Source organism: Mytilus galloprovincialis, chromosome 8 (genome assembly GCF_965363235.1).
Source record: "Mytilus galloprovincialis chromosome 8, xbMytGall1.hap1.1, whole genome shotgun sequence".
In the NCBI taxonomy this organism is placed as follows: Eukaryota; Metazoa; Mollusca; class Bivalvia; order Mytilida; family Mytilidae; genus Mytilus; species Mytilus galloprovincialis.
The window spans coordinates 37408357-37427247 of NC_134845.1; the positions used below are offsets into that span (position 1 = coordinate 37408357).

Genomic DNA, 18891 nt, shown 5'->3' on the forward strand with positions numbered 1-18891 from the left:
TGGTCGTGTGGTCTAGCGGGATGGCTACAGTGCAGGCGATTTGATGTCACGATATCTAAGTAGCATGGGTTCGAATCCCGGTGAGGAAAGAACAAAAACTTTGCGAAAGCAAATTTACAGATCTAACATTGTTGGGTTGATGTTTAGACGAGTTATATATATATATAAACGCCTCATAAAGTGTACACAACAACTCCAAATACAAAAAAAGGTAACTATAAGTGTAATTATTTATAAATATTTCGGATAACAGTTATCCTTCCTCAGTCAGATTCTGATGTTAAATGAATCATCTGTTAGTCTTCTTAGATTAAACTATTACAATCTTAAAATTTATACTTTAATATTTATAATAATTACATTTATAGTTACCTTTGTTTTTGTATTTGGAGTTGTTGTGTACACTTTTTTAGGCGTTTTTATAATTTATTTATTGTGTACATGTAACGAATCGTTACTAACGATCCAGCGCCCTTGTGGGGAAAGTCGTTGACTACTATTCAGACGTAGCCAACCCCAAAATGTGAGATCTGTAAATTTGCTTTCGCAAATTTTTTGTTCTTCCCTCGCCGGGATTCGAACCCATGCTACTGAGATATCGTGACACCAAATCGCCTGCACTGTAGCCGTCCACACGACCACCTGGGCTTCATAAAAATAAAGCTTTCGGTGGCCAGGTGTTACCTTTCCACGTCAGTTTTAATCTAGTGTCCTACAACAGTAAATGATATATAAGGCATTGAGATGTTATTTTTACAGATCACCTAAATTATCTATAGTAAAGGATCCTACAAATTGATGTAAGATACAGTCACAGAAAATAATTATATTTATAAGTACGTCTGAGCCAGTGACAACTCAACAACAGATTTATGTCTAAATTGAAAACTACATTCAAACCTATGATTGCGTTGGATAAAAACCGCAATGTTTATACGTGTGCATGTAAAACAAATTTCGTTGAAGAAGGGTCTAAATACAGCACAAACAACATTTTCCAAAAGACCAAAAAAGTGAAAAAGTATATTTAAACAAAACGCAACTTGGTAGCTTTATGCATGATGAATACAAATAATACAAAGAACAAACCGGCTGGGACGTCGCCCGGGTTACCAAGGTTCCCTTTTGTTACACGGAACACTGTAGCATTTGATTTGTCGGTTCCACGGAATATCCTCCAGGATACCCCTGATTTGACTTATGTTCAGCCAGAAGGTAATTACTATTTTAAAAATTCAGATACCTTTCATAAATTAAAGCCATGTTGCGTCAATATTTTCGACTGTTTAAAGACACCTGCTACAAGTGAATCAACACCTATCATTTCTTCTTGTAGACTTAAAAAAAGGAAAAAAGAGCACGTGTAAGACATGTGATATGTTAATCATGATTCCTGATTTTACTAGTAATTTAACATCTAAAACATATTAAACTAGATCTTTCGATTCTCTGGATTATTCCACGGACAATGTCGTGTACGGAATCGAATGTACTTTGTGTGGACTTCTTTATGTTGGTGAAACTCGTCAAACTTTGCGTAAAAGAATGCATCAACACCGATCTGATAATAAAGATCCTCAATTTAGGGTTCTTTTCAACCATTTTAATCAACCGGACCATGATCCTTCTTTATCTATGAAAGTACATATCATTGAGAAAATTTATCACCACACAAATAGCCGTTTACTAAGTACTCCTTTCCGCAAAGATAGAGAAAATTTCTGAATAAGGGAATTAGGGATTGCAATGCCATATGGTTGCAAATTTGTCAAGTCCCGCCTCTAGTGATGTTAATGTAATGAGTTTATTTAATACTACCTTACGACAACAACGTAGTCATGGGCAAAAACATTACCATCGGCCTAATGTAAAAAAGTATTCCAAATCTAGATCACCCTCTAGGAGCTTTGATGACCTTTCAGATCTTCATCATCCACTAGGGTTACATTACATAAGACTTATTCTTTTTTCACTGCTAGTTAATTTTCTACAACGTTTGAGAGATTATGCACATGACAAAGGAGCCACCAATACATTTTTTACAATATACAGACTAGTCAGTATTATTTGAAATGTAGCTCTTTTCCGTCTTTTCAAACCAGTAAAATCGGAACCTTTACATGAGGAAAAGAGGACATTCCTTCCTGTTGATTTTGCCAATAGAGGAATTGATGCAATCAATATCTGCAACGTTCTACATCACAAGGAGGTAACATTTAAAATTCCTATTTATTTTTAAAATCAGTCTGTTCCTATTGTATCCTACATTTACACCAAAACCATTGCACCTAAAATATTTAACTATAAACAAGCATTGCAGGACCTTGACTTAGAACAATACCTAAAACAAACTCCGACATGTGACTGTTCCCACTCTCCTAATAATTACAGCCCCTCTGGTCATGTTATAACTTGGAATCTTAACATAATTCAACATGAAAATCTCCGAAAGGTGATTTCTCATGGTCCTATGTTTAGAGAACCCCAACAAATCAATTTGAACCATTACTTCAAAATAAATATGGATTCCATTTCTGACTACGCCAGAGCATGGGCTAAGCGAGAAGAAGTTGAACTGGACACTTTGTCAGAATGGGTTAAAACTATCAGGTCTCTGATAAAACGTCGCATTCACAAGTTGAAAAACTGTGAACGATCGACCAAAGTCGGTTTTCAGAGACAAAGAGGCCATGAAATGTCTATCGTCTCTTCATGATAAGTATGTTGTTGTTCCTGCGGACAAAGCTTCAAATAAAATTGTCTTTGTATGTAAATCGTATTACTACGAATGTCTTGTAAAAGAATTGGGTATAAAGGAGCACTCAGGTAATCCCACATACAAAAACATATCATTTGACAAGGATGAGATTTTAGCAAATCATAAGTCGTTCATGGCTTCAATAAACATATTACATTGAACACCAAATCGGAGGACTTACCTTGTTTGTATTGGATACCAAAGCAAAATTCCGTAAAAACAACGGTATATTGCTGGTTCATCTTCATGTTCCACTAAAGAGTTGTTCATTAGATTGACTAAAATTCTGTCCGCAGTGAAAGAGGGTTTTCAGAAATACTGTGAAACTGTTTACTAGCGTAGTGGTATTAACCATATGTAGATTCTTAAAAATTCTAAAGAATTTCTAGACAATTTTAATTCTCGGTCTTTTTCTGAAATTAGTTATATCAAAACTTTTGATTTTTCAACCCTGTATACCACCATTCCCCATGTGAAATTGAAAATTTGCTTAAAAGAAATAATCCACAATGACTTTCAACATCAAAAAATGGTAGCACTATAAATTTATTACTTTTGGATTCATAAGGCATATTTCGTTAATAGTGACAAACCAAAAGGTAAAACATGCTACACAGAAGAACAAGTGGTCAGTATGCTGGAGTTTCTTATCGACAACATATTTGTTGAGTTTGGAGGTAGACTTTTCCAACAAATTGTCGGCATTCCTATGGGAACAAACTGTGCGCCTCTTCTTCTTTTCATATGAATTGGAATTCCTCCAGACACTTGTCAAAACAAGAGGATCAAAGAAGCCAGATTATTTAACTTTCAGATATATTGATGATGTTCTTTCCATAAACAATCAGAACTTTTCTGATTGGGTTCCATTAATATATCCCCCAGAACTAGAAATTAAAGAAACAACAGACACGGCTTCCTCCGCCTTATTTTTAGACTTATATCTTGAATTTGACTTACACAGTCATCTCAGTACCAGAATCTATGACAAACGAGACGATTTTAATTTAGAAATTATAAATTTCCCCCAATCTTAGTAGCAATATACCAACTTCACCTGCATATGGGATATATATTTCCCAACGTATTCGATATTCGAGATCTTGCAGCTCCTACTCAAGACTTTGTAAAACGTCATCAGTGTCTGACTAGAAAGTTGATGAACCAGGGGTATGTCAAAGAACGTCTCGTCCTTTTTCTAAAAAAGTTAATCGGAAGATACCACGAACTTGTTGATAAATATTCCGTATCAACTTCACAAGTAATACATGATGGTCTTCATGGTAGATTCTGCGTACTGATGTTGTTTATCATCTTAACGTGTTTTGTTGTTCTTTCATTTGCCTTTGTTCTATTGTTAATATTACTTTTACTGTTCGATTGTTTTATGTGATATCCATTTGGCGTGGCTTGGTACTTAAACATTCCGTCAATGTGTTTGTATTGTCTTTCATTTTTTGCTGGTGTGTTTTGTATATACGTCTTTTTGTTTTTCTTTGGTCCGTATAACGTAACTCTGTACTCTAAAAGATCCCGTCAATATGATATTGTTCTATTTTATGTCATTATGATATATTTCCATTATGAATTAAAAAATACGTTGAACCACAAACATTAAAATCATTCAATTGCGTAGTGGAATTAACTATTTGTGGATTTTTATAAATTCTATATAACTTTTGGACTATTTTATATCTCGGTCTATTTCTGAAATTTATTCTTACATACTTTTGATTTTTTAACCCTGTATGCTAATATTGCCGGAGTGAAATTTTAAAATTGTTTGTATGTACATTGAAAGACAAATATATGTGACGTATACTATTTTCTGACGTCAGACACGCGAAGCAATGATAACGAGGTTGTTGAGAAGACTGGTTGGATTTTTTCACGGAGAAGAATTTTGAAAGTTTTCAGAAATTTCACACTGACACACCCTATTTGCATCACCTAAAACATTTAAAATACAGGTACATCCATGTGCATTAGTAATAAATGACACAAAAATAAGCCAAATAATAAGTTAAAATCAAAACTTGGAATTCTGCCCGTGCAGAACGAGCTTGAATTTCCAGCCATTAAAACATGTAAATTTTACTTTATTGTATCTTATTATTCATTTATATACTGAAAACAAAACAGCTCTTTATTAATACTGTAATACCCATTTGCAATTTAAAATATAATTAAAAATACAATTAAATATCTTCTCTGCTGACTAGATCCATCATGTAGGCACACAGGACATCGTAGGTGACCTCCATTTTTACTGTCATTTTTACTTTTATTGTTTACTTTTATTCCTGGTATCTGTAACACCCCAATCCCCCTTTTATATATAAAATTATTACTCCTTGCCAAGCAAGTCTGTTTTCATGACCGATAGCTATATAAGAAGTTTGAGACAAATCAAAGTCAACACTGCAGGTCTGCAGCAGAAATACAATCATGTTCTTCTGTCTCACAGTAAGGGGACTAACATCAAAAGAGAGGTCACAAAGTTGGATGAACTTAATATACAATTTGTAAACCAGTCTCCAGACTAAGGGATTCCATTTTATGGGTCAGGACAACCTACACAAACGTACCAAAATATGACCCTGCAAATAGGGTGGAATTTCATAGAAGAAGAAGTTTGTAGATAGACGTTTTTGTGTTCTGTTAAAATGTTCCTTTTAAATGATGACTGCTGTACCCATATTTTGACTATTTTATCTATTGTGTCTGTTTAGTTAACGCATCATTGTATATATAACGGAATTTGATGAGACTGTCATCAAAGTGAGAGGGTTAGCGCTATTAAACCCGGTTTAATCAACCATTTTCTAAATTTGAAAATGCCTGTACCAAGTCAGGAATATGACGGTTCTTGTCCATTCGTTTTTGATGTGTTTTGCTATTTGATTTTGCCATGTGATTATGGACTTTCCGAATTGATTTTCCTCTGAGTTCAGTATTTTTTTGATTTTACTTTTTGACTAACAGGTCGAAAAACTTATGTTCTTTAACCCTGCTGGCTGTCATTGGCGATTGCCAAATAAAATTGATCACAAGATGTAACAAAATGGATCTTAATATAAATTTAATACTAAACAGAAAACAATAAACTTGTGGCCAAGATGTAATGCCACAAACATAAGTGTCAATATATTATTTTTTTTGTACACCAGATCCGGATTTTGACAATAAATGTCTCTTCAGTGATGTTAGGGATCGAGACGATATTTGGAAGGCCATATAATTTACCCTCAATTTGAGATAGACTCTGGAATTTTGAGTCAATATAGGATGAATGGACCATATAAACCGGAGGGAAAAATATGTTTCTTTGCATAATTTTATTCAACAATATCATTTACATATATTGACAATGTAATTGCGCTTTGGCACAGAGTATTCAGCAAATGAGGTATAAAAATTCCAGAAAAGTATATAAAAAAATGGGTAAGCTGTCAATATTTTTTTAATTGAAAAAAAATAATAAGAGAATCCATTTCAGATTATGATTTGCATTACTTAAAATGCAGCTGAATCAATAGCAATGTCATCTTTATAATAAACAATTAGTGTATTCCCTTAAAAAAAATAAGATAAAATAACATGGAATAAAGGTTATATTGAAAATTTGAGTAAATTTTTTTAACAGTTTTAATAAATAGAAAAATATTCAATTGAATATGAAAAAAATATAAATAAACTAGTGTAAATTTGCAAAATTTCTATCAAAACAAAACACAGATCTATAATTTAAAAGTCAAATTTAAAAAAAAAAAGAAGTTTGAAAACTTTTGAATCTGAATTTACAAATACAAAATGATGCATAAACTGCATTACTCTACCTAAAATGATCTCAAATAGAAATTTGAATACCAGATCACACCCTCACTCTTAAAAAAGAAAATTTAAAATCCCACACCAAAATACCAGATCTAGCCCCTACCCTTTAAAAAGAAAACTTTGAATCCCAGACCAAATGGTAACTCTCTGATTTGTAGCAGGTCAAGTTTACGGTCTTATTTCATACACGCCAGTGACTTACGACCTCATCATGCAATCAAAAGGGAAGTTTACGGTCATATTCCATACACGCCAGTGACTTACAACTTTATCATGCAAACAAATGGTCGCACCCTGTCTTCAAATCATGTAGTACTGATGCACAATTTAAATTCTGTGCTGTTTTGGTTAAATTTAATTTTAGTTCAACAGGTTTTAGAGCAATGCAGTTTTTCACCAGTAAATTAAAAAACAATATGAAAAAATATGAAAGCCATTTTTCTCCCCCACTAAAAAAAATATGAAAGATATAAACTGATTTTTGGATTTAAATTGAACCTTATCAGATTTTAACACGAATAATAGTTATCCCAGGGACCTACTTTTGCCAGAAATATTGAGTAGACTTCATCTAAAAACAAAATGGTGGTCTCTCCTGGTAAGAAGGTTTCCTATCTGCACCCCTTGGTGCAGGTCTTCTGGATTCACAGGATTGCTTTGGAACAATCTTGGATTTATCTATCATTTGAGATCCTTTAAAAATACCAGGAAGCTTGAGAACCTCTGATTGTGTGCCCTCATCTTTCCTTGTAATTACTGGCTTATTCTTGAATATAACCTAGAAAAAATGGTAAATAAATTAATGTGATTATAACAAGAAGTTTGCTTACAAATCACCTTCTTCCATTGGTATTTTTTCAGGAGACAATTTACATATGAAATTTCAAAGGGGATCATGCAGATTTGTTCAATGACACGTTGGAAAGTCTCAACCAATCAAATTATTATATATGCCAGATTATAAACCATCAACATGATCAATGTATGTATAAACAGTGGAATATTATATATTTTGATTATATCTGCCTTATTGTCCTCTTATCAGATGATATTACCTTATTGTCCTTTTATTAATGTCACCAGTCAACATTATATTTTATCTTACCTGTCTGACAGCTCTCTTATCAGGTGATATTACCTTATTGTCCCTTTTATTATTGGCATCAATCAACATTATATTTTATCTTACCTGTCTGACAGTCCTCTTATCAGATGATATTACCTTATTGTCCTTTTATTAATGTCACCAGTCAATATTTTATTTTATCTTACCTGTCTGACAGTCCTCTTATCAGGTGATATTACCTTATTGTCCCTTTTATTATTGGCATCAGTCAACATTATATTTTATCATACCTGTCTGACAGTCCCCTTTTCAGATAATATTACCTTATTGTCCCTTTTAAACATGGCATCAGTCAACATTATATTTTATCTTACCTGTCTGACAGTCTTCTTATCATGCTGGTTCCTTGGACCATTTAGTGTACCAGTTTTATTTGGATATGTTTTTCTGTTATCTCCTTCAGAAGGAGCTGGTCTCACAAAAACATGATTCTGCAGGATAGGTGTACTGTTGGACAGCTTTGGTTCTGGAGCCTTCATTCTCCTCTTGGTACCAGTGTTGAAATCAGAATTCATGTTTACACCTTTTCTTGGTGCTTTTGGTGCATTCTTCAATGGTGGTAAAACTTTGCGCTCACCAAGTTTTGACAAATCAAGAGGAGGAACAATAGGCTTTTCCTTCTTAGCTTTTGGCATGTCTAGCTTTGAGATAATGAGGGAGAGCTCAGCTTTCAAACTAGCAATGCGCCTTCTTGTGCTTCTCTCCTTCTGATCCAATTTATTGTATGCAATGTTCAGTAGGTCAACCTCTTTGCTCTTGCTTTTGTTCTGCCCACTGTAACCTCTACTAGTCAATTTCAGCTGTTTCTGGATGAGGTACTTTTCATCTCTGAGAACTGTGTGCTCATTCTTGAATTTATTAATCAGATAATGGTTCATTTCCTTATGTGCTTTCAAGCTATCAATATCATTCTCAATGTTATCCAGGAGGCAGTTTACAGCATCATCCAGTTCCTTATTGAGTTTATCAATATCAGCATCTTCATGGTTATACTTCTTCAAAATATCCAGTAATCTATTAAATACAAGTAGTTATAATCAGGTATAAAATGGAGATAATTAAGAAAAATAAAACAGTATTTCTAATAAACAACATTATAATGTTGCATAGGGAATTTCCTCAATTTTCCTGTTTCTAAATAAGCTATTATTTTCAAATTCTGAGATATCCTCAATATAAAATCAAAATCATGTCATCTCGCCTGAAAATCATGTGTTTGTGAAATTTTATTTTATTCTGAGGTACGCGGACGTGCATGCTCAAAATTCTTAAGCTTCCAGTGACTAATATAAGTTTGATATTGGTAGTGTAGTTAATGTCAGCCTATACAAATATATTTACTGTCAGAATGTTACATAGCCAAAATCTTAGGAATATCTAACTGATGTTAATTGGTAATTCAAGTTTGATAGCTTTTAATATGAAAATTATACCATTACACAAGAAATCTTTATGAGTTTTTTTAATTCATCACTTACACTTTATCCTTCTTCTCGGGTCGATCATGGCCATTAATGGCATGTGTAGTTGTATCAATCTCGATAGCTCTAGTAGTAGTATCACTCTTGATTGCTCTAGGAGTAGTAGTATCAATCTTGATAGCTCTAGGAGTAGTAGTATCAATCTTGATAGCTGTAGGAGTAGTATCATCAATCTTGATAGCTCTAGGAGTAGGAGTATCAATCTTGATAGCTCTAGAAGTAGGAGTATCAATCTTGATAGGTCTAGGAGTAGTAGTTTCAATCATGATAGCTCTAGGAGTAGTAGTGTCAATCTTGATAGCTCTAGGAGTAGTAGTATCAATCTTGATAGCTCTACGAGTAGTAGTACTAATCTTGATAGCTCTAGGAGTAGTAGTATCAATCTTGATAGCTCTAGGAGTAGAAGTATGAATCTTGATAGGTCTAGGAGTGGTAGTATCAATCTCGATAGCTCTAGGAGTAGAAGGATCAACCTCGATATTTCTAGGAGTAGTAGTATCAATCTCGCTAGCTCTAGGAGTAGTAGTATCAATCTTGATAGCTCCAGGAGTAGTATCAATCTCGATAGCTCCAGGAGTAGTAGTATCTATTTCAATAGCTCTAGGAGTAGTAGTATCAATCTCGATAGCTCTAGGAGTAGTAGTATCAATCTTGAGAGCTCCAGGAGTAGTAGTATCAATCTCGATAGCTCCAGGAGTAGTAGTATCAATCTCAATAGCTCCAGGAGTAGTAGTATCAATCTCGATAGCTCTAGGAGTAGTAGCATAAATCTCGATAGCTCTAGGAGTAGTAGTATCAATCCCGATAGCTCCAGGAGTAGTAGTATCAATCTCAATAGCTCCAGGAGTAGTAGTATCAATCTCGATAGCTCTAGGAGTAGTAGCATCAATCTCGATCGCTTTAGGAGTACTAGTATCAATCCCGATAGCTCTAGGAGTAGTAACAATCTCAATAGCTCCAGGAGTAGTAAATGCAGTTCCTGGTATAATCATCTCTGTAAAACAAAAATCATTAAACAATAAAAGAAAAATGCGAGGTAAAGCATTTATTTTCAGATTTTTCTACAAGTGCAATGAACTGTAAATTTGTTCACATTTTTTTATTTGAAATGATGATAAAAGTATGCATTTTGAGATAATTTCTTCTGCAAGTGCAGTGTCTATAAGAATGAAAAAAATTGTTAGTTAAAGTATTTATTGTCAGATTTTTATTTTACTTCTTCAAGTGCAGTGCACTTTAAATTTAATCACAAAAAAACTTTAAAAATATGATAAAATTATGCATCTTGAAATAAACAACTTTAAAAAGTATCATCTTAAAAAATGTTCATTCCTGTTATAAAGGTGAACACTTCATTCTTCTATGAAGTATTTTTCTAAGTATATAGGTATAAAAAAATAATAACAAGCAAAAAGTGCAAATTTCAAACACAAAGTATTGAAAAAAAAATAAAATGTTTTCTCTTAATCTGTAATAAATAAATTTGGTGTATTAACTGTCTTCTGATTAGATTAAAGTATTAACTTTTATTTTCAATGTTGTCAACTTTTATGGCGACACGCCCACTCTGATGTTGCGTACGTTGTTATTGTAACAATATTAAAAGTTATTTGAGCCTTTTTTTATAGAAATTTATTTATAATGAATGGCAATCATTTATTTTAAATTTATTGAACCATAAAATTTATTTTTGACTCTTCACATTCTACACAATCCACTTTGCAGCTTATTCAATGTTAAGAGTCAAAAATGAATTTAAGGTTCAATAAATTCAAAATGAGTAGCCATTCATTAAGTAAAATTACTTTCTTATTGTATATAATACAACTTACAGTATGTTTGAAAATTGTGAAATAACAGATAAGGCAATATCTTCCTTTTCAGACTTAGCATTAAAACTTAATTAAAAAGCTAGTTATATATATATATATATATATATAAAAGATATAAAACAGCAACTATAAATGACACAGAAACAACCACTACCCATTGAAAACTCACAGTGCAGTGCATAAATAAAATTAAGATAGAGGAAGCATAAAGAGAGAACAAACTGAATTAGGTTAATTGAAATGTTAGATAATAAAGACAAACATGCAACATAAAATAGAAAACATCTAAAATACCTTACATTGGACACTGAATTATCTCCCCTTTGCTGGAATTGTACAAATTGAAAAAAAAATCATAAACAGAAAATGTTGAGCTAATAAATATTGTTATAATGTATATTATATTACTGGTATCTTTTTAACTTTTCAATTATAGTTTTGTTTTTAAATGCTATTTCAAAGCCTATATCAAAATATTGATAACAAGTCTTTTACATAATAGTACAGCATTATCTGCCCTGAACTGAAATTTCTGAATAATTATATCTTAATATTGCAGCATTTAATAAGCCATTATAACATAATTCATTGCAACACACAAGTATAATCAAAACTCCTTTCCTTAGATACTTTGCTTTTTGTTTTTGTTTTTTAAATGCAATGTCAAAGCCTAAATCATAAACATGATAAAAGTCTTTTTCATAGTAGTACAGCATAATCTACCCTGACCTGAAATTTCTGTATATCTTTATGCATCATTTAAAAAGTCCTTATACATAATTCATTGCACACACAAATATATTCAAAACATCTTTCCATTTATACTTCAATTTATTTCGATTAAGGTTTGCAGCAAAAAAAAATTTCTGAGATATCTGATATTCTGACTTTAACAGTGCTTTTTAATATTGAAAATGACAAAGAAAGTTTAATGTAAGCTTTTTTAAAGCTAAAAATAGAAAGGGTAGGGTAATAGGAAACAGTAACACACATTTTATTTTATTTTGCCTAATGAGGATTACTCAAAATAGATGAATGATTGTCTGTTTCAACCCTAGAAGTAAAAATAGGGACCAGAGGTCAAACAGTGAGGTTCCTAGGACAATGACAATAAAACATTTCTATATAACTGTTAACAACTTTGTTTGATATACTATTTGATTTCTGACACTGAAATATATGTTGGACATTTTTTTTCCCTATAAAAGTGTGGAACTTATTTTATATTGATAGAACAAATTAAACAGAAAGTATCTGTGAAAAAAGTTAATCTCCCAGAAAATACTTCCTGTGATTCAAGTTGCACTAGATTTTTTTTTTCCACAGAAACAAATTTCGGATTATAGCAGTAGAAACTACTTTGACCACTTGGGCACCGATGCCCCCATATACAGTAGAAACATGCACAGCAATAAATTGAAGGGATGTATGTCTATCTCCTGTGTCTAACCAGCTTCATCCTAACTTCATATTAATTAAAATCATATTCAATGGTTCTATTTTTACTGCATGTTGTTATTACACAGGACAGCTATTTAATATAATCAAAACCAACTGTAAATCTGGTCAGAGTGTCCTCTTTTGTACACTTAAAATGATTTTTTTTTTTAATGGAAAATTTATAACCTTCAATGTTTTGTGAAGCAATATGCATTGCCACTGGTAATGAAGTTTCTGTGGCCTCAATATCTACCTCTTGTGGTGGTGGTAATTTAACCAGCTCTGTTATCTTTGGTGACATTCTCATGTTAGTCACCTTTTCAACTTTTGGTTTTGTGGTCTGTTCGTCAATGTTCAGAGATGAAAATGATTTTATCACTTCTTCAATATCAATTGGTGGTGGCGATGGAGAAGATTTGATAATCTCTTTCAATTGTGGTGATGGTGGTGTTCTGGTAGACTCTATAATATTAATTGAGAAAAATGATCTTATTACCTCTTCAAGTGATGTTGATGGAAATTGTATGGCCCTCTTTTCAATCTCTTGTGATGGGAGTTTGTATGACCCTCTCATCTGAGTAGCAAAATACTATGTGTATCAATCTAACTTTACTCCTTAATTAGTATGTGTAGTCACATACCTTGTGACAATCTTACTTTACTGGTTAGTCTATGTAGCCACATACCTTGTAACAATCTTACTTTACTGGTTAGTCTATGTAGCCACATACCTTGTGACAATCTTACTTTACTGGTTAGTCTTTGTAGCCACATACCTTGTGTCAATCTAACTTTACTGGTTAGTCTATGTAGCCAAATACCTTGTGTCAATCAAACTTTACTGGTTAGTCTATGTAGCCAAATACCTTGTTTCAATCAACTTTACTGTTTAGTCTATGTAGCCACATACTGTGTGTCAATATAACTTTACTGCTAAGCCTGTGTAACCACAAACCTTGTGTCAATCTTACTTTACTGGTTAGTCTATGTAGCCACATACTGTGTGTCAATCTAACTTTACTGGTTAGTCTGTGTATTCATAAACCTTGTGACAATCTTACTTTACTGGTAGTCTATGTAGCCACATACCTTGTTTCAATCTAACTTAACTGTTTAGTCTATGTGGCCACATACTGTGTGTCAATCTAACTTTACTGCTAAGTCTGTGTAACCACAAACCTTGTGTCAATCTTACTTTACTGGTTAGTCTATGTAGCCACATACTGTGTGTCAATCTAACTTTACTGGTTAGTCTGTGTATTCATAAACCTTGTGACAATCTTACTTTACTGGTTAGTCTATGTAGCCACATACCTTGTGTCAATCTAACTTTACTCCCTACTATGTGTATCCACAAACCTTGTGTCAATCTAACTTTACTGCTAAGTTTGTGTACCCACAAACTTTGTGTCAATCTTACTTTACTGCTTAGTCTGTGTAGCCACATACTGTGTGTCAATCTAACTTTACTGCTAAGTCTGTGTAGCCACAAACCTTGTGTCAATCTTACTTTACTGGTTAGTCTATGTAGCCACATACTTTGTGTCAATCTAACTTTACTGGTTAGTCTGTGTATTCATAAACCTTGTGACAATCTTACTTTACTGGTAGTCTATGTAACCACATACCTTGTGTCAATCTAACTTAACTGGTTAGTCTGTGTATTCATAAACCTTGTGACAATCTTACTGGTTAGTCTATGTAGCCACATACCTTTTGACAGTCAATCTTACTTTACTGGTTATTCTATGTAGCCACAAACCTTGTGTCAATCTAACTTTACTGCTAAGTCTGTGTACCCACAAACATTGTGTCAATCTTACTTTACTGCTTAGTCTGTGTAGCCACATACTGTGTGTCAATCTAACTTTACTGCTTAGTCTGTGTAGCCACAAACCTTATGTCAATCTTACTTTACTGGTTAGTCTGTGTAGCCACATACCTTGTGACAATCTTACTTTACTGGTTAGTCTTTGTAGCCACATACCTTGTGACAATCTTACTTTACTGGTTAGTCTATGTAGTCACATACCTTGTGTCAATCAAACTTTACTGGTTAATCAGTGTATTCATAAACCTTCTGACAATCTTACTTTACAGGTTAGTCTATGTAGCCACATACCTTGTGTCAATCAAACTTTACTGGTTAATCAGTGTATTCATAAACCTTGTGACAATCTTACTTTACAGGTTAGTCTATGTAGCCACAAACTTTGTGGCAATCTAACTTTACTCCCTAGTTTGTGTAGCCACAAACCTTGTGGCAATCTTACTTTACTGCCTAGTTTGTATGGCCACATACCTTGTGTCAATTTTACTTTACTGCTAAGTCTGTGTAGCCACATACTGTGTGTCAATCTAACTTTACTGGTTATAAAAAAGAAGATGTGGTAAGATTGCCAAGGAGACAACTGTCCACAAGAGACCAAAATGACACAGACATTAACAACTACACAACAGCCTTGGTGGATTTTGCTTTTTCCACCTTCCCACCCGTGCCCACTCTAGCTATAATCTCCTTTTTTTTGTAAAAATATTGATAACAAATGCTTATCTGCTTTTTTCAAGTGATTGTACTTGCAAGTCTTTAGATTAAACAAAAGAAATTGCATGTCCACTCCTAGGGGTGGGTAGAGTGGACAAGGTAGAAATTTTACCCACCCGGTGCCCACTTCCATGGTGGGCTGGTGGACAAAGCAAAATCCACCTGAGCTGTAGTGTATAGGTCACCGTACGCCCTTCAACAATGAGCAAAGCCCATAACTCATAGTAAGCTATAAAAGGCCCCGATAAGACAATGTAAAACAATTCAAACGTGAAAACTAAATGCCTTATTTATATAAAAAATGAACGAAAAACCAATATGTAACACATAAACAAACGACAATCACTGAATTACAGGCTCCTGACTTGGGACAGGCACATACATAACAAATAATGTGGCGGGTTTAAACATGTTAGCGGGATCCCAACCCTCCCCCTAACCTGGGACAGTGGTATAACAGTACAACATAAGAACAAACTATAAAAATCAGTTGAAAAGTAACTTTACTGGTTAGTCTGTGTAGTCACAAACCTTGTGTCAATCTAACTTTACTGGTTAGTCTGTGTAACCACATACCTTGTGTCAATCTAACTTTACTGGTTAGTCTGTGTAGCCACACACCTTGTGTCAATCTAACTTAACTGCTTAGTCTGTGTAGCCACATACCTTGTGTCAATCTTACTTTACTGGTTAGTCTGTGTAGCCACATACCTTGTGTCAATCTAACTTAACTGCTTAGTCTGTGTAGCCACATACCTTGTGTCAATCTAACTTAACTGCTAAGTCTGTGTAACCACATACCTTGTGTCAATCTAACTTTACTGGTTAGTCTGTGTAGCCACATACCATGTGTCAATCTTACTGTTTGTTTAGTTTAACAATTACAGTTTGACCTACTTGGTGTATTTATGTTAGAACTAATTATTTGATTTATACATTACAAACCATTTTTGGTGTCAGAATGACAATTTACTCACCCTTTTCCTGAGCAAGGGTCATGTCATCTACACTCTTAGGTAATGATTTCCGCGACCTGCGCCCTGGAGAAGGAAACATTCTGAATGATAGCCTAATATAAAAAAAAAATTATTTAAACTCGTGATGTTTAGGGGCAGACCCAGCCATTTTAAAGTGGGGGTTCTAACCACATGTCTCCATCCAAAAAAAGGGGTTCCAACCCCCGGAACCCCGTCCCCCTCCTTGGATCTGCCACTGATGTTTAAGATGATGCGATAGTTCTCTTCTTTTTAGCTTATGACACTGACAGCTATAATTTTTATGTTCTCGTTTTTACCAAACAAATAAAGTCTGCCATGTCTGCTAGTCCAAATAATTATGACGTCTTGAGAGGCTTTGATATTTTTTTTCTTTGACGCCTTACTTCGACGTGTATGTCTGCATACATTAATGAAACAAGTCCGTATAAAATGATGCCGATATTATGTAGGAACACAAGTAAATGAAAATTAATGTTTTACTTACTTGGAAAAACGATGATACTTTGCTGCAAACAGAATCTTCGGAAAAACTAAAATGCTCTAAAGATTCTGTATACATGTCCTTCTGCTACGATGTCGTAGTTGTGGAAGAATGGCCTACTATGACGTAACAATACGTTTACTCTTCGCGCAGGAATAAAATAATGCATGCAAGAAACTTAAGTATGATTTATGAACAGACGTAAGAACTGTTTTTGCTTTACTGTCTTACAATTCAACTTTTGTGAAGAGGGAATTTGATTTGATTTAAATTAATTATGCAATTTTAAATAAACTGATCTACAAAATTTGGCGCAAGAATTAGATAATAAGTGCACTTATTATGACGTTTTTTGACGTTGAACTTTAGGCTTTTCCTGTAGAAATCAATCGTAACTACTAACTAGGCCATTCTCGCTATGTAGTACCAAGGATTTGTATAGTAAGATCTTACTATACAAATCCTTGGTAGTACAATAATTATTTCTTCCATGGTTAAGGGAGGACCACGCCCCCATAGTGGGGGACATACAAAAGAAGACCGTTCTCCATTTCTACTCGATAGAGGTGCCTAATTTTTTCATATAACACGTACATTTTGTAACAAAGAATGAAAGTATTAAAAAAATCGAGACGAAGATTTTTTAGAAACACCTCCTCATAGCATATCAATACTGATCGAGGACCAATTACCGTCATTTTTTATCAGTATATTTCATTTACTTTTCTTAACGTGAGAACATTTAAATCTATCCTTTGACAAGGAAAGTGGTTATCAAAAATTCTTTTATATTTCAATTGGTCAGTATTTAAAATTAACTAAATTTTTGAGAAATTTACTTTTTACGGCGTCCGTTTTCGTACTAGATTTGAAGATGCCGAGGACCAGTTACCGTCAGCACCGATATTGTTACAATTCTCTGCCAATGGTTGTCAGATGAGTTTAAACACCGTCTCAAACTATTCCATCAAAATTTATAGTATTGATTTTTTACATTAAATGTTAATAATCAATTGGGATATAAGCCGCTGTATTTTTTTTATCGCTAAAGCGTTGTCTTCGTTACGCAGGAGTTGTCTCTCTTTGTTCACCTCGTCAAAGTGCCTCATTTTAATTTACCGCCCTTTTCGATGAATTGTAAATCCTAGTCTGTTTCCTATGGAAGCCGATAAGGGCCATTCAAAAAAATAAATTTATGTCGTAATTACGACATAGCATGTCGTAATTTCGACATAACATGTCGTTATAACGACATCGCTATGTCGTAATTTCGACATAATATGTCGTTTTAACGACATCGCTATGTCGTAATTTCGACATAACATGTCGTTATAACGACATCGCTACGTCGTAATTTCGACATAATATGTCGTTATAACGACATCGCTTTGTCGTAATTTCGACATAACTTGTCGTAATAACGACATAGCTATGTCGTAATAACGACATCACTATATATATTAAAGAATATGTATTATGATTGCCAAGACACTAAATGACACAGAAATTAACAACTATAGGTCATATCATAATGCCCCCAATAACTAGAAAAGCCCCCGCAAAATCAGCTATAAAAGAGGGACGAAAGATACCAGAGGGAGAGCCCCCGAAATGCTGTGTGTCAGACAGTGTTATTAATTAATTATTAGCTCCCTTGGTAAAACTCCAAATTTCATATTTAATGTATTTCATTGTTAAATAATTTACATGAAGCTGAATAAGTATATATCTGTTAATTGCATAGCTTTTGCTATTTGAATTCATTGATTAAAGATATTTATTTATATTGTAAAGTTTAATATTTGTATCGTCGCAAAATCTTTGGTCACCTTCTTTGGTTACCTTCTGTGAGAAAGTTATATATTTTATAGATCCGGATTGAAAGTAATAAGAAACTGACTGGGGACTAAGCCGACTGACCTAAAATTCTATCAAGGCCAGCAAACCATAACACCTTTCTTTAAAGAAGCGCACAACTCCGTGGTTTGTGGTAATGAGGGTGAATAGACGTATCGATTGCTACATGTATTTACTGTCAAACACGACGTTACACCTAAAAAGCGGCGTCGAAGAGGGGATTTTGATTAATTTTTGCAAGTTTTATTCGTTTTTTTATATGTTGGTTGATTTATTTATTATATTACAAAATTTTTAAAATTTCTGATTCTGGTTCTGTTCGTTTTGTGATGTCATTTTATCATAAATTACCTCAAGTTGTGGAAATCTATTTAATAATGTTTACCCTTTAAGTTATTTCAACTAAAAATGCATTACTGTCGCAAGTAATGTGGGAAAGAAAGATGGGACAGAAGTAGATATAGGCAGATGTGGTACAGTTTTCCGTAAAAAAGATATTTTTTTTAGATGTACGAAACTTTTATCATATGATGTTT

General features: G+C 33.6%; 1 protein-coding gene across 1 annotated transcript; it reads right to left on the minus strand.

Moving 5' to 3' along the window:
* Positions 1–6081: 6081 nt before the first annotated feature.
* LOC143041850 (uncharacterized) lies at positions 6082–16075 on the minus strand. Its single transcript, XM_076213955.1, has 5 exons — positions 15997–16075; positions 12661–12936; positions 9200–10196; positions 8036–8735; positions 6082–7373 (listed from the first exon to the last, which is right to left on the minus strand). The coding sequence occupies exons 1-5, from the start codon at positions 16073–16075 to the stop codon at positions 7167–7169; spliced, it is 2259 nt and encodes a 752-aa protein (XP_076070070.1). The 3' UTR covers positions 6082–7166.
* Positions 16076–18891: the final 2816 nt, after the last annotated feature.

Bases quoted from the DNA above. Each gene is read 5' to 3' on its own strand.
- LOC143041850 (XM_076213955.1), bottom strand. From the start codon at position 16,075: ATGTTTCCTTCTCCAGGGCGCAGGTCGCGGAAATCATTACCTAAGAGT. The intron at 8,736-9,199 runs GTAAGTGATGAA...TGTATTTAATAG, and splicing joins CCCGAGAAGAAGGATAAAGT to ATTACTGGATATTTTGAAGA. The intron at 7,374-8,035 runs GTAAGATAAAAT...CATTTTTTCTAG, and splicing joins ATAAGAAGACTGTCAGACAG to GTTATATTCAAGAATAAGCC.